Source organism: Micropterus dolomieu, linkage group LG01 (assembly GCF_021292245.1).
Source record: "Micropterus dolomieu isolate WLL.071019.BEF.003 ecotype Adirondacks linkage group LG01, ASM2129224v1, whole genome shotgun sequence".
Lineage (NCBI taxonomy): Eukaryota > Metazoa > Chordata > Actinopteri > Centrarchiformes > Centrarchidae > Micropterus > Micropterus dolomieu.
In genome coordinates, this window is record NC_060150.1 from 39,259,825 (window position 1) to 39,275,631 (window position 15,807).

The 15,807-nt window shown below is 39.9% G+C and overlaps 1 protein-coding gene across 1 annotated transcript; it reads right to left on the minus strand.

Annotated features, from left to right (window-relative positions):
* Positions 1–733: 733 nt before the first annotated feature.
* On the minus strand, positions 734–4,331 carry LOC123971057 (delta-type opioid receptor-like). Its single transcript, XM_046049656.1, has 3 exons — positions 4,203–4,331; positions 2,126–2,478; positions 734–1,754 (listed from the first exon to the last, which is right to left on the minus strand). Exons 1-3 carry the CDS (start codon positions 4,280–4,282, stop codon positions 1,225–1,227), a joined length of 963 nt encoding a protein of 320 aa, XP_045905612.1. The 5' UTR covers positions 4,283–4,331; the 3' UTR covers positions 734–1,224.
* Positions 4,332–15,807: the final 11,476 nt, after the last annotated feature.

Consider the following 15,807-nt stretch of genomic DNA (forward strand, 5'->3'; position numbering starts at 1 on the left):
ACAGGAATAAATTGAATTTGAGAAAGGCATAAACAAAGTATACTTAAATCAGCATAAAACACTGATGCAACAAGAATCCTGTATGAAACTTGACAGGAACCAATCATTTTCATCGGTCTCTTTCCAAATTTTCTATTAAAAGAGAGAAATTACTTCATTACCTCTTACCCAATTTTGTTTGGGACGTGCCACTTGGTTTGGTAATTTCCCACTTATAGGAATACTTATTTGGAATTATTTAGTATTTAATGAGCAGTTATTATCCTTTCCCATATTTTATGACTTATCTACAATGTTACAATGTTGGATGTTCATGTTAAACATGGCCAAAGCTTCAAATAATGAGGTAAAACTATTTAAAAGAAATCCCTGTGAGCAAAAACCTCAGGTTTCCTTCTGTTCTGAACATGCCTGTTTTGAACTGCTTTTCTACCAAGGGCTCAGTCCTACCACATATGAGCCAGATGGAGCCGGTGTTCCATATATGGTCATTTGCTCCGCACAGCTATGCTCAGTCTAGTACCACTCAGAGGCAACAACAGTCTGGTAACATGCTTCAGGTCTCGGCCAATCAGAAGACAGTGGTCTTTGAGGGGGGGGCCTTAAAGAGACAGGAACATATACAGCTTGTTTCAGACGGAGGCTGAACTGAAGGCCTACATGAAGGGCCCGGATAAGATGGAAAATAATTTTTTTGAACTTTGAATCAAGCAAAGCTTTCATACAGGAGTCACAGAACTACAATATGGGACTGGAAAAGCAGTATAATAGGTCTCCTTTCAATAATATACTTTCTAGCTGGACAGTCAATGGAAATAGACGTAGATGTTAAAGACTAACTTTAATCACATTTGGTATTTTTTACTACTTAAATCAAGCTCACATCCACCAACCTGTTCACATAATCAACACACAATCTGCCATGAGGGGCAAAAATGAATAAAAGAAAAGTCACAGCAAAGTTATTGTCATGTGGAAGAGCTTGGTGTTTTTGATTTTATGTGGATTTATGGAAAAGATGGAATACAATTAATATGTGTAACTTTAATTTGATTGCTGAGATGAAATCATATCAGTTTTGGCACTGGTTAAACCCCAGGTGATAATTAAAATAAATCAGCTTCTGTAATAGAGTCAAAACATTGCTGATGTGACATTAGTTAACCCCAGGTCATGGGAGTCTTCTTTTCCAGTGTGGGAAATTGAAGACAGTTCCACTGCTAGTCATGATGGCTTTCTAGTCCCATCTGGGTCCTCCAGGGGAACAGCAGCCTCTCGCTCAGAGCTGGGGGCTTTCTTGCTCCCCGACACCTTGTCCCCCTTCAGTTTAGCCGAGAGGCAAAAGTCTTTAAAGCAGCGTTTGAAGTTCTCATCCAGAAAGGCGTAGAGGACGGGGTTGAGACTACTGTTTGTGTAGCCCAGAGCCACGCAGAAGAAGTAGGCGGCCATGATGGCGGTGGTTTCGGGCACACTCACAAGCGCCTTGACCAGGATGAAAATGTGAATGGGTGTCCAGCAGACCACAAACACAGCCACCACGACCACCACCAGCCGCGTGATCCGCCGCAGGTTGCGGTCTTTTTCCCGGGAGCCGGACAACATTCGGACGCTCTTCAGCCTCAAGACCATGAGGGAGTAGCACACGGTGATGATGAGCACCGGCACGACAAAGGCAAAGACAAACACACATATCTTCATCACTGTGTCCCAGTACACGTATGGCTCTGGGAACTGCAAGGCACACTCAGTTATTTCTGCAGGAGCAAAAGAGAGAGGGAGGCAGAAGATGAGAGTTAAGTGATGAAGTACAACTGCGCTTCATCATTAATAAAATTCCACTCTGTGTCTTTCTGCTATCAATTTAGCAAGCTGTTATGGAACAACTAATCTGCACTCAGAAGGGAATCTTTTTCTCTAAACTCGGCTTTTTCTTCATTTATATTCAGGAAGGATGATGCATCATGTGTGGCTAATGGAAAACTCTGCACTGACAGATGCACTTGATAGGCTACTGTATAGTTCTGCTCTTAAAATATTATCAGCACATGCTTTATGTCTCCCATACTTAACAAAATTGGCTGAAACTTGTCAACTTTATTTGGGGATGGTGAAAGCACTTCCTCACCACTCTTTGTCTGCGTGCCGCCCAGAACAAATGCAGGTATGCCTGCGGCTGAGGACAGGATCCAGATGCACACATTGATCATCTTGGCTTTGATCGGAGTGCGGAAGTCCAGGGCTTTGACAGGGTGGCACACAGCCACGTAGCGATCCACACTCATCATGGTGAGAGTGAAGATACTGGTGAACATGTTGTAGTAGTCGATGGAGATGAAGACCTTGCAAACCACCTCACCGAAGGGCCAGGTATTCAACAGGTAGTCTGTGCTCTGGAAGGGCATTGTGGTGGTGACGAGGGCATCAGCGAGTGCTAAGTTGAAAATGTAAATGTTGGTGGCTGTCTTCATCTTTGTGTATCTGTTGACATGCAGAACACAAGATTGTCCTGTAAAAACGAGGAGAGAGATGACCACAGCTAACTATCCACCCAGACTACCGTAGCAGCCGTATGTTGCCTGGCTGACTCTTTCGAAGACCTTCCTTCGTGGCTCATTATGAATTAAACATCATCCATTAATCCACACTGCTTCCTTGAATCCATAATGTAATTTCTCTGACTCACACTTAATTGTTATGTATAGTATGCTGCTGATTGCAGGCCATGTGTAATCAATTTGTTTTTGCTTCATTAAATTATGATAGCATTTAACAAATGTGTTGACCTTTGCAAAGTTTAATTAAAAGTTAAAATTTTTTCCACTGGTGACAGCTCCAGCATCTTATAAAGCATTGATATTAAAATAAGACTCAGAATTGTCATGGTGAATGGGCGTGATGTGTTTGTTTGTTATTTGTCATTAAAAGTCCATTTGTGATTCTGACTTATGTCCTGAGTGCTGCTGTTGTGCCAAGTGTTTTTTTTTATGTTAAAAGCCTTAAAAGAATGGTTCAACAATTTGAAAAATATGGTCATTGGCATTCTTGGCAAGAGTTGAGAAGATTAATGCCACTCTCATGTCTGCACGTTAAATATGAAGCTACAGTCAGCAGCCGGTTAGCTTAGCATAGCATAAAGACTGGAAACCAGGGGAAACAGCTACCTCTGTCCAAAGGTAACATAATCTGCCTACCAACACCTGTAAAGCCAAGTTCACACTACGCGATTTTAAGCCCGATTTGCCGCTTGGCGACCGTCAGGCTGTGATCAGGGGAAAATCAGCGATCGGACGGCGGTCGGCAGCCGTTACGTGTGAACTTGGCTCCCGACGCATCACTGACACATTGCCAACGCCAGCCTATCTATCTATCTTTATCCTATCTATCTAGCATGCCAAATATCTGGAGGAGTCAGACGACTCGACTAATCCATTCTTGCACCCATATTCTTTGTCTTTGTCATTTTTATATTTATAATAACAAACAACAGCTCTTTCGTGTGTAGTTTCGCGTCATTTCCTGTTCCACTTTTCACGTGTGTTTTCTTGACAAAACGTGGTTTGGAGACCAGCGTCGGGTGACACAGCTGCTGTCAGCTTGCGTAGTGTGTGACCCCCTGTCACCGATCAGTCACATAGTGTGAACGACACGATGACTTCAAGACTCCCATTACAAAACGGCATGTTGTGTTGACGGCACAGCGATCTGCCGACGCTGAAAGTCATGTAGTCTGCGTGAGCCTTAAAGCTCGTATCTAACAGGCGGCTAGCTATAGCTTTATATGGAACGGACAGATTTAAAAGTGGTATCGATCTTTTCATCTAATTGCAAAAAAGTAAATTAGTGTTTTTCTCAAAATGTCAAACTATTTCTTTAAACATCCAGTCATTGTTTTTTTGGCCACTTGGGGGCAGTCAAACATGTTAGAAAACAGTTGCCCATCCAGGTAACATTAGCATTAATTTAGAGTTGTGTTTCTGCTCACCCAAAGTCCAATATTCACTCTCCTTTTAGTTGTTAAATGCTCCATTATGGTCATCAGATAGTTGCTAACTTGCTAACAAAACATAAACCAAAACAATGAGCTGAAAGATGCTAAAAAGCTCTATAAAGCTGAGGGGTTCTGCAGAGTGAACTATCTGTTAATCTAAAAAATTAAGCTTAAACAGTAGCCTACAAACCATGCCCATGTAAACTATACGTACCTCTTTTTTATTTCAGTTGAATCGTCCTCCATGAAGCAACTAAACAGTAGTCGTTTCTTCTGGAACTTAAGTGATAACATAGGCTTCTACCGACGGGCGATGCAATCAGTCTGATTTGAGGTAATTATTGTTTGGACCGAGTCATTCTGGATGACACTGCTGCATTTCACATTACATCAAAGGAGATTTGTTGCTCTCGCACACCATGAACAACGCCCAATGAGCTGCAAGCAGGCTATCAGCTTGATAAAGCACACTGGTTTCAAGTATGATTAATCTCATGTCCACCAGAGGAGAGATTTCGAGAATATTGTTATTGTATTTTGGAGGTCTTGAGAGTTATTAGATTCATAAAATGGGCCAGGCACTTCTCAACAGCTGAATCAGAAAAAAACAGCATTAATCTTTACCCTTTCTTTTTTTAAAACTCGAGCTTTATCTCTTCAGACTTACTGGCTTACTAGCCATATATATTTAGGTGTTGTCTCAGCCATTTACATGCACAGCACATCCTAACTCTTTGGACAAACTGTATAAGTAGACTTTAGATAAATATGCCTGCTTTCTCTCTCTGAGCATCCAAGTACAAAGTGCGGGTAATAAGAAGAACAATGAAATACACCAGATGGTCTACAGGTCACTGTGAAAGCCCAGCAGTTGGTGCCAGTGCCTTCTCCCCAAGTAATAACATTTACAGTGACAACACATTCCTCTGCCTGGACCTCTGTTGTTCTTCTGTATAGCTATTACTAAAAACAAAATTAGGCTTTCCTGAGTATGCCAAAAGTAATTAGGAATTATTAATCAGATCAATTAATCAGAATATTACCTGTCAGCAGTTATATTGCTATATCAACTTACAGTGTATTTCTGACATAGTGAACCTCCCCATTCAATTATTGTGGATTTTTAGGCTACAAAAGAAAATGTGTGCTTGTTATGAAAGTGATCTTACCTGATGATCACATACATGACGAGGCAGTTGCCGAACAAGCCGACCACGAACACCACGGAGTAGACTGCAGTAATGATGGGGATGATGGGAGACATGCCCTCCTGCTCCCAGCTATCATCGTGGGTCACGTTGCGGCTCTCTGGGTATCCGGACACCCAGGCTGAAGAATTCACTGGACAGTCCTCCAGCAGCGTGGAGAGGCACTTATTGTCTTCTTTGAAAATTTCAACCGGAGTGCTTTCCATTTTCACACCTGTTTGTTACTTTAAAGCGGATCAAAAAAATGCTTATAAAGCATTCTGTGATGTAGCCTAGCTGTTATAATTAAGGTGGGCATAGGACAAAGAGACAGAAAAACGCTCGTGAAAAACCACTTAAATCCTGATTAAAATGAAAACACTACATCATCACGTTGCTGCATAAACCACGACAACCTTACAAACTTCACTTCGGTTCCGGAGCCACTTGTAGATAATGAATAAAATAATCGGAAATAAACACACATGAGCTCAAGCCTTTCAGGAAAAAACGCGCACCGTAAAACACATAACTGCAATTTCAAGCTCTCAGGTTTACTCACCTTGATCAACCCGAATCAGCGGCCGCACCCTGAGAAATATATCTTAAAAATGTATTCTCCCAGCTATCATTCAGGTGGTTTAGATGCCTTGGTGAAGGTTACAGCTCATCAAAGTTTGAGGATGGTTCTGCGAGGGGAGCAGCAGCGGCTTTGCGGACACTCGTGCACACGCACTGATGGAGAGGTGGCGCTCTGCAGGCTGTACAACGCGCGCGCGCGCACACACACACACACACACACACACACACACACACACACACACACACACACACACACACACACACACACACACACACACACACACACACACACACACACACACAACAGCCAACCTTTACCCAAAATATAAGATGACAGAGCGATGACAAACCTGCAGGCAGGCACACAGCTTCCTACCTCTTATGTCACAGTGGAGTCAAAAACTGTAGAGCATCATTAAGCAAGACATCCCTGATTTGTGCAGTATAGTCAAATTCATGTCACAGCAGTCCTCTGGAAACATATGTTCTGGTGCAACTTTTACTGGAAATGTAGCAATTATTGCATTTTCTTTCTGTTAAATTAGACATGGGGGACATGAGAGTAGGAAGGAAATGAGGGGATAGATGAATCTGGTAGCCCTAGATGTGTGTTTCATAACCACTTTTCACTGGACACAGCACTGCACATTTCAAGGCATTTCTGCTGTAGTGGACAAAGTCCAGTAGATGAACCTGAAAGGGGGATGATATGTGACCACGGCCCCCGTGCAGTCAGGATTCAAACCACCCAACCATCAAGAAGGATGACCCATGGTTTCATTTTAAGTCACTGTGAAAGTAAAGTGTAGATAGCCTACACTTCAGCCTCAAATCTCAAAATATTGCTGTTTTGTTAACATTGCCTATTAATTCCCTTGATTTTTAGAATACAACTTTTTAAATCCCTCTAAGGAAGGACTTAAAACGTTCACTCTGTTATTATTTTGCACACACACAGGTCCGAAATAAACACACATACAAAAATAGGACCTATGCAAATGCATTAATGTAATGGAGAAGGCACTTTCAGTAGTACCCAGGAGGTGAACTGCCACCTCTCCAACTACCAGTCCATACTCCATATGGCTGGTCCGTGCTGGACTCGAACCGGCAACCCTCCATTTCCCGCGACAAGCTCAGAAGGACTGAGCTACTGCTGCCATTTTCACATTGAATTGTATTTTTATTTTTTTTAGCTTTTTCCAAACATGTTTATGTTATGTTTATCTTCCTGACTGAACTGTCAAGATCTGAGGATCAACATATACAATAAATAAAAATAATCTTCTGCTCTTATGAGGGTTAAAATGAAGCCTTGAACATAGGCTGCATTGTAACTCTCATAAGAGCAGAAGATTATTTTTTCATGTCTAAAGTTGTTTTAAACTGAAGAAGCAGAGCATGGTGTATCGAGCTTAGTTTTCTTTCCCTTGCAGTGTGGGTGCCAAGAAACAACTCTCCTTTATCCTGCAACACTGGCAGCACAGGCCGTTAGTGAACTAAGTATATTATGATAGCCAGTGAAGTATGTTAGATAGCAGAGTTGCACAAATGTGTGAGGTGCATCTGTCTCCAGCACGTTTTACTGTTGTTTGGAGTCCTTCTATAACAGCTCAAATAATTTAAAGTTTTATCTCTCCTTATCTTCTTTGTGACTTTATCAGATTTGATGAGAACTGCTTGTAAACATGATTTTGATCTGATGACATGTTTCAGAAGTCACCACAGAAAATAAGGCATGCATCTTGTTCTGTCAACACCAACACACGTGCCTGCATCACCATGAGTAATGAGCCACTTGAAGTTGCTGACGACTTTGTGTACCTGTGAGGTCTGATTAGTCAGAGCAATGGCTCCCCAAAAAGATATCCAGTGCAGACTTGGGAAAGCTCGCAGTGCCTTTGCAAGACTCCATAACATTTGAAACTCTAACACCTGTAGCCTCAAATCCAGCATCCTCAAAACAAGCTACTTTGGGTGGCTTGAGTGCGTTTGAGTGCAATTAACTAAATGCGACATGAACAAAGTCAGCTCATTCCACATTGACTGTCTGCAAAAGATCTGCAGTATACTGTTGTCTAAGGTGGTTGGACACATACTATGAATGCCCTCAGAGCGGATCCCCAAAGTGGCTCTCAAATGGACCAGGAAAATGGAAATGAGGCCAAACAAAGATCACCTGGCGAAGAACAGTGGAGACAAAGCTGCTGGAGATGGGTCTCGAGGGACAAACAGCTGCGTGATAGATGGAGGGACATTATCGATGCCTCATGCCCCACAGGAGGCAAAGAGCATAAGTAAAGTAAGTACATAGTATGTGATTGATTTTGACAGTTCTCTACAAGCTCGAGCCCTTCAAAATCCCCCTGAAGGTCTATTTAGATTTCTGTCATTGTGGTTTTATAACAGTTTGTTCATAATCAGTCAATCAATGGATCAAACTTTAGCACCTTTCATGCACAAGTCAAAGTGCCTGACAAATGACTGACAAGCTAATAAGACAGTACAAATATAAACAGCAAAACAACTTGTGACAAATGCACATGGCAACTGGAAATGCGCATGGAAACAATCAGACTAAAAATAAAGAAACTCACTACTTTCGATGCATTAGGGCAATGCAAGTGGATCATAATGTGACTCATCCCCAGCATGTCGGTGAAGTAACCAATCTGCTACAGTGAAGCTAATATATTTATCTGAACATATAATTAGGACTCATTGCTGATTCCTCAGGGCGCTTGGTAAGCCATGGATTGGTAAGCGGCTGTCAGTGATTGTGGTGAATATGAGGAGAAATGAAACCAATGAAAAATCAAAAGTCATTACTGCAGAAAAAACACAAGCTCGCGACTCTGAAACTAAGTAATGAACAAGCTAATTTTTGCTCTGCAGATCTGCTACCATTACATTTTTTTATAGTCTGCAATCTCTCTGTGTAGCAATCAGGTCAATTACCAGGAGCACAAGTTATTCAAGTTAAGAAAATTGAAAAGTATGCGTGGATATATCTTTTTTTAGCTTTTTAAAATTTAGAACCAATAAAATTAATTTTTAACAAAACTGTTAAGCTTATTAGTCAGTAAACATGCAGCAAGTTTTCCCTAAAGGTAGAAACTGGAGAACTGATTGATTGACTGAATGTGCTGAATGTTAGACAATTTATTTTCATTTCATTATTTTTGGTGTGGCAGCTCCAAATGAGCTTTTTATTGTTCAACAAAGCCATTACTTTGCGCTAGTCAAGCACAGCAGGGCTTTGTGCTAAACGCTAGAGCCAGCATGCAAACATGCTCACAATGACAATGCTAACATGTTGATGTTTAATAGGTATAAAGTTTAACATGTCAACCTTTTGTAATTAGCGGTAAACACAACAGCTGAAAATGATGGGTAATGTCATTAGTTTAGCAGGTATTTGGTTATAAATAAAAGTATTGGACAAATTGAAAGTCATTTATTAAAATTAATCTTGAGGGGTCAAGAATAAATTAAATGAATGCACTGGGCAAATTGCAGAATGGACCAAAGTGGTGGGCTGATTGACATTGCCGTCACGCTAGCACGCCTAAAAGTATTATTGCATTGGTGACAATTATATAACAGATCGACACTGGAATTTAATTTTTCAATCCCAGACAAAGTTGCTGTAGAACTAGACATTTGCTTTAATCTCCTGTAGACCTCTGCTGTAATCATCTGTACACATCTGTCCAGAGATGAGTTGGTAAAGAGACCTTTATTTATCCGACATCCAAACAAAATCTAGTTTAAGCTGTGTGCTGGCAAGCATCCTGATGAAGAGTCCTCTGTATTACCTCCAAGGCAGTGGCTCTCCAACTGGGCTTAACCTTTGACCCCCTCTGTAGAGCAGCGGGCTCAAGAGAATTTCACCTCAGGAGTAACAACATCATCTCATTATTCTTATTCAATCACATTCTTTCCTCCACACAGACTAATACTCTTCTGAGCTTAAGGAAAATACGTGTCTATATGTGAACACAGTTGTATCAGTGTCTCTATACATATATCACAGTGAGGGATTAAACAGATTTAGAAGAAGATTACTTTGAAAGTCTGTAAAGTCTGTGACTGTGCTCACCAACAAACAGCCTCAGATGTGATTCAGTTTTTTTGCTACTTTGAGAGTGAATCCAGAAACCTGGAGTTTGTAGCACAAATGTTTTGATGCAGCGACAGTGCCAAAAAACTAAATTCTACGATAATTCAATAAACCCACGTTCCCAAAATAAACGCACAATGCAGTAAAGATCTGGATTGACCATCTCCATCCTAATAACTGCTTTCAGCAGCGCCAACTTATCTATTTTTTTAACCCAACTGCCAAGACCCATCCACTCCTGACAGGAGGGGTTATTGATCTTGCTGTTTACTAATGTTCAACACTGATGATGTCATTCACAGTTCGTTTATAATTTGAAGCTGAGGACGTGTGGGAGGCCGGTGGAGTATCTTTCACAGGCATCAAAGGACAGATGGATGCCATAACATGTTTGCGTTTTGTTTGCCTGCACAGAGATGTGAGTGGCTCAAGGAGGGATCTTGGATCTAATTTAAGTTCAGTCCTTGAAATTATGTAAGCAGATTGATTAATTTAAAAATTTAGAGATAGGCTGATTAACGTATGGAAGCCTTTTCCCAAAAAGAGACTCAAATTCAACTTGACTTAAAATTAAAAACAAGAATGACTATTACCAACAAAAAAATAATATATTCTAAGCAGACACGTTTAACAAAAAATAAATCACAAAGTAACTTTTGTGTTTCAAACAAATAGGAAACTAGGAGGAAATTTGAACTTTCTTCACCGCCATGCATCTTTGGAATTCTGAGGGACGGGGTGATATAGAGCAGCGTCAAACCACGTCAAAAATGAAGAAAAGTGGATTTTATGCATTGCATGTGAATCATTTGTCTTCGTTTTTTCAAACCACTGTGTTTTGTTGTTGTGTTCCTTTTCTAAATCATCTCATGTTCACCCATGTGTATATCAGTAAACATCTACCTAAAGTGCTTCACCTGGTAACCATAAGGCAGAGAGGCAGAGATACACATGGAAAATGTGTACGTTCAAAGTAGAGAGCAGCTATTTTAGGTTGGTGGTTTTCACTGCAGGATACCAACAGAATATGTGGAAAATTGAGCGTGTTGTTCTTGCTGCTGTGAGTTATACCATGGAGGAGGTAGTAATGCATTTTTTTTGTTATTGGAAAAACAAATCTCAAAAAAAATCAATGCTCTACCATCCCTAAAGTCGAGATTAAACTCAAAGAGGAGATTCAGATGGTTTAAACTGTGTGGAACAGTTGGGGTAAAAAAACTAAATATCTTAATTATAGTTTATTTGAATATAAAAAACTTCTTGAAGAAAATAACATTTAAAGATACTTACTCAGCCTTAAAATGATATGAAGTAGAATTTGTGTGCATTTTCAAATGTAAACTCCAAACAATTAAAATGAAAAGAAATTTAATTGCGAATGATTTTAATATGATGATTAAACAGTCATTTTTCAACCAAAAAGATTAGCTGCTATCAGTTTTTCAAAAGTGAGGATGCCACTTTGGGAAGTTGTGATGGGACTTTTTTCACTACTTTTTAATGTTTCATAGACTAAACAATTGACTGATCAATCGAGAAAAACTGTAGGCCCACCCCAAATTCTCAGAAATAATACCGAGGACATGACCTCGGTGTCCTCAGTGGTAGCTGTAACCCTGAACCTGGTACAGTACACACTCATCGCTGAAAAACCACAGCCAAAAGTGATCAATATGGCCACAACCAAATTAACAAGAAGAACACTTGTTTAAAATGTTGTATATAAACAGAAAATAAGATATATACAGAACTGTCAAGATATCTGCGATGTATTTATCATATTTTCTAATCAAATACATACAGATATGTGAATGTAATAAAAGTCCCCCTACAGCGCATCCATACTGTGGGTGTTTATGTGATCCACCTTGAGGTGCGTGGAGCCTCTGCTTTTGATCGATGGCCCAGAGAAACAGCCAATCATCTCCAAAAATGCTGAATGTGCAGTATGAGTGAGCGGGACATTCACAATCAATGGCCGAGGGATTGGACCGCATACAGATGGTCCCCTACATCAAAGAGAGAGAGGGGGAAAGTTGGAGAATTTAAGGGTTGATGTGTTGAAAAAGTTGGAGGAGGAGGCAGGAGTGATGGAAGGTGTGGAACGAGGCCATAAACGATGAGGTAGGTGAGGATGAGAGACTTTAACTGACTGTAATTACTCATAATAGCCTACAGAATATTATAGGCGTCATGGCAATGTAACGGATACAAATAATGAAATTTTAGCGGAAGTGTTATTGAAAACACTCTTTGAATGAGGCAAACTCTTTTTACATAAAAAAAATATAACAGTACTGTTTTTTTTAATGTTCCTGTGAAAGAATTTTTTTATCTTGTCAGACTTTTCATTGGGTCATATCAATATAATTCTATATTAAAATACATCTATTCAAGACACACATTGGAGCCTGATATTACAGAGAAAACACTGTAGAAATATTCCAGCATCAACATCAGACATGCTCTCTGTGCTAAATGATTTGCCCCTTGATCTTAAAACTTGCACAGCACCAGCAACCAGTAAGGAAGCTCCTCCCAGATGCAGCTATGTTTACAGTGCATTTCATACACAAAAACAATTTCACATTCACAAAACATTAATTTCATGCATGCTCTCAGAAATAATCCATTATCTATTCTGCAGCAAGGACTGCATTTCCCACAGTGTGATCCTCCACAGTAAACAGTCAGCAGGGAGCCACGTCTTTTTGATGGATTTCTGCGACTGAGAGCTGTCAATACGCACGATCAATAGGAACGTTGATGCAGATCTCAGTAGCTTCACTTCCCACACAATTTCACCCTTGATGCACCCCCATGCAGTGCTACCCCCCCCCCCCCAAAGCACACATAAATCATAAATGCACACATAAATTCAAACACAAAGCTCTCAACAGACTTGGCCTTGATCGCTGTGAAAATGAACACATCACATTTGGTTCAGTTCGTGATTTCATATATTTACATTCAATATCCTCCTGCCTGTTGCACCAGCTGTGTGAAAGTTCAAAGTTAGCCTAGTTTTAATGTAAATTATTACTAAGATGTGATTTATGCTATTAAGTACTTTTTTTAAAAGTTTAAGTTCCAACATAACTCTAACAACTAAATAGTTACACATGTCCCAGGGTAGCCTAGGTGTAAATCATAAAATGTCAGCTTTTGCTTTTAAGTTTGTTTGGCACTTTTTAGTTAAGTGGATGGATGAATTGTGTTTTTGTATGTATTGTTATTTGGTTTGTTTTTAGATTGTTTTTGTTTGTTGCCAGGCACTTCCAAAATCAATACTCACAATAACACTTGACAATATGAAGGACAACCACTGAGACAAAATCAACTTAATAACTTAGGCTACGTTCAGACTGCAGGCCAAAGTGACCCAAATATGATGTTTTTGCTCATGTGTGACTCAGATCTGATCTTTTTATAACAGTGTGAGTTGCGGGGGGTGGGGGGGGGGCACCACAAGAATGACTATTACCAACAAAAAACAATATATTCTAAGCAGACACATTTAACAAAACATAAATCACAAAGTAACTTTTGTGTTTCAAACAAATAGGAGACTAGGAGGAAATAAAAAAAAAAAAAAAAAACTTTCTTCACCACTATGCATCATGGGAATTCTGAGGGACGGGGTGGTATAGAGCAGCCTAAGGCTGCATCCGAAAAGTAAAAAAAATCTCCTTTCCTAACCACCTTTCCTTGACCTCGATGGAAAACGTCATGAGGTCAAGGAAAGATGTGAAGGAGAATCCGTAAGGACTTAGGAAAAGAGGACAACGGGTCTTAGAGAATCCGACTGCTTTTTTCTAAGCGACGTAATTATGCGATGGCGGATTTTCACTACAATTTTCTGAAGATGGACTTGAGAACGTGCGCTGCTTTAAATGTTGCCACCAGCATGGAAGCTCAGATCAGCTGCTAAACTTCTGTTGAACACTGCCCTTGTGGAAAACATGATTTTATTTTATTATTTTTATTATTTTGTTGATACATAACAAGACTGTGTGCCTATAAAGTAACCAATAATTAATACTTTCCGAATTTGCATTTTAAAAAAATGTAATTTGTATTTTCACATGCTAAATGCCCATTAAAAACATTGCACCGTTTTACCACAAGCTGAAATTATGGGTGAGAGGAGCCTTGATCCTCACCTGACAGTGTTTGTAAACTTGAATTTGTAAACTTCATGTATTATATGGTTTATAATGGACTGTGGTGCAGAAACAGTGAGGCTTACATTTTCCTGTTATCTGTCAGTGGTCATACTTGATGCATTAGATATGATAGTTGAGATGTTCTTCATTTACTTTGGTAAGTTAGTCCAGATGAGCCAACCCTCCCAAGATGTAACAAAAAGTATGATTACGGTACAGTAAAATAATGTATTACAGGAGACTGAGACATCATGTAACACTTAATTTCTTGATGTAGCTGTTGTTTAATGAACAAGTAACAATAATATTCACAATAACATATGGTTTTACTTAATAATCAAGTAAATATAATATATATATTCTTAAAATATCAATGTAAAGAAATTTCATTTCTTGACTGGCAACTCTCTGCTATCTCACAGAGGACATCTTTTGTCTTGTCTCAGGCACGGTATACTACTTGCCTGGATATACAACTGTCACCACTAGATGCCACTAAAACTGCAGCCTGAACGTAGCCTTAGAAGCCTATCTAGTACAAAAAGATATCTCTGCACTATTGTATTACCCTCAGAGAAAATTAAATACTTATAATGAAACAAAATTGCTTCTCTTATCTCTAACAGAAAAACAAAACAGATGTCTGTTTTTTTGTTTACCGTTTTTCCATTTTGACCGCCTGTCAAATATAGGAATTGGGGGCACTGTCTATGAATGGTTTGCTTCCTACCTCTCAGAAAGGTCACAATATGTAAAAATCCAAAACTACAGATCAGAAACCTCCAAAGTCCACTATGGAGTACCACAGGGTTCAGTGCTAGGACCACTATTATTTATCATCTACCTCCTCCCTCTTGGCAACATCTTCCGGCGCTACAACATCCATTTTCACTGTTATGCTGACAATACACAGCTCTATCTGTCTAAAAACCCCAGCTCCACACTCCCCTCCAGTACACTCACTGCCTGTCTACATGACATTCAGACATGGATGACAACAAATTACCTACAACTCAACAATAATAAGACTGAGCTACTGCTCATTGGTTCAAAATCTACTCTGTCAAAAACCAACACACTCACCATTAATGGAACCGCCATACCTGTCTCCACACAGGTTAAGAGCCTTGGTGTAATATTGAACAGTACCCTCTCTTACTCCAGCCATATCAATAACGTATCTCGGACTGCCTTTTTCCACTTACGAAACATCTCCAGACTACGCCCTGCTCCAACTCAACACTCAGTGGAAGTCCTAATAAATGCCTTGGTCACATCACGAATTGATTACTCCAATGCAATTTTAGCAGGCATTCCTAACAAACTCATTCATCAACTGCAACTCATCCAAAAAGCTGCAGCAAGGATCATAACACACTCCAAGTCCACAGAACATATCACTCCTCTGCTGATTCAACTACACTGGCTTCCTGTATCACAAAGGATGAACTTTAAAATATTACTACTAACATTCAAAGCCCTCCACAATCTGTCTCCTACCTTTCTCACTGACCTCATTCAGACCTACACTCCATGTCGTTCCCTGAGTTCTTCCACAGCAAGTCTTTTGACACTACCAACCATCAACCTCAGTACAATGGGTGCTAGGGCCTTCTCCTATGCTTCACCCAAACTCTGGAACTCTCTCCCCCCACACATCTATTGTACAGATGTGTGGTGGGACTCTATTACAAACTTTAAAACTGTGCTCAAAACTCATCTTTTTAAACTAGCATACTCACTGTAATAATGTACAACACC

Excerpts from the sequence above, each read along its gene's own strand:
- LOC123971057 (XM_046049656.1), bottom strand. The coding sequence starts at position 4,282 with ATGTTATCACTTAAGTTCCAGAAGAAACGACTACTGTTTAGTTGCTTC. Across the intron at positions 2,479-4,202 it reads TCAACTGAAATAAAAAAGAG|ATACACAAAGATGAAGACAG; the intron begins GTACGTATAGTT and ends GCATGTCAACAG. Across the intron at positions 1,755-2,125 it reads CGGCACGCAGACAAAGAGTG|AAATAACTGAGTGTGCCTTG; the intron begins GTGAGGAAGTGC and ends TTGCTCCTGCAG.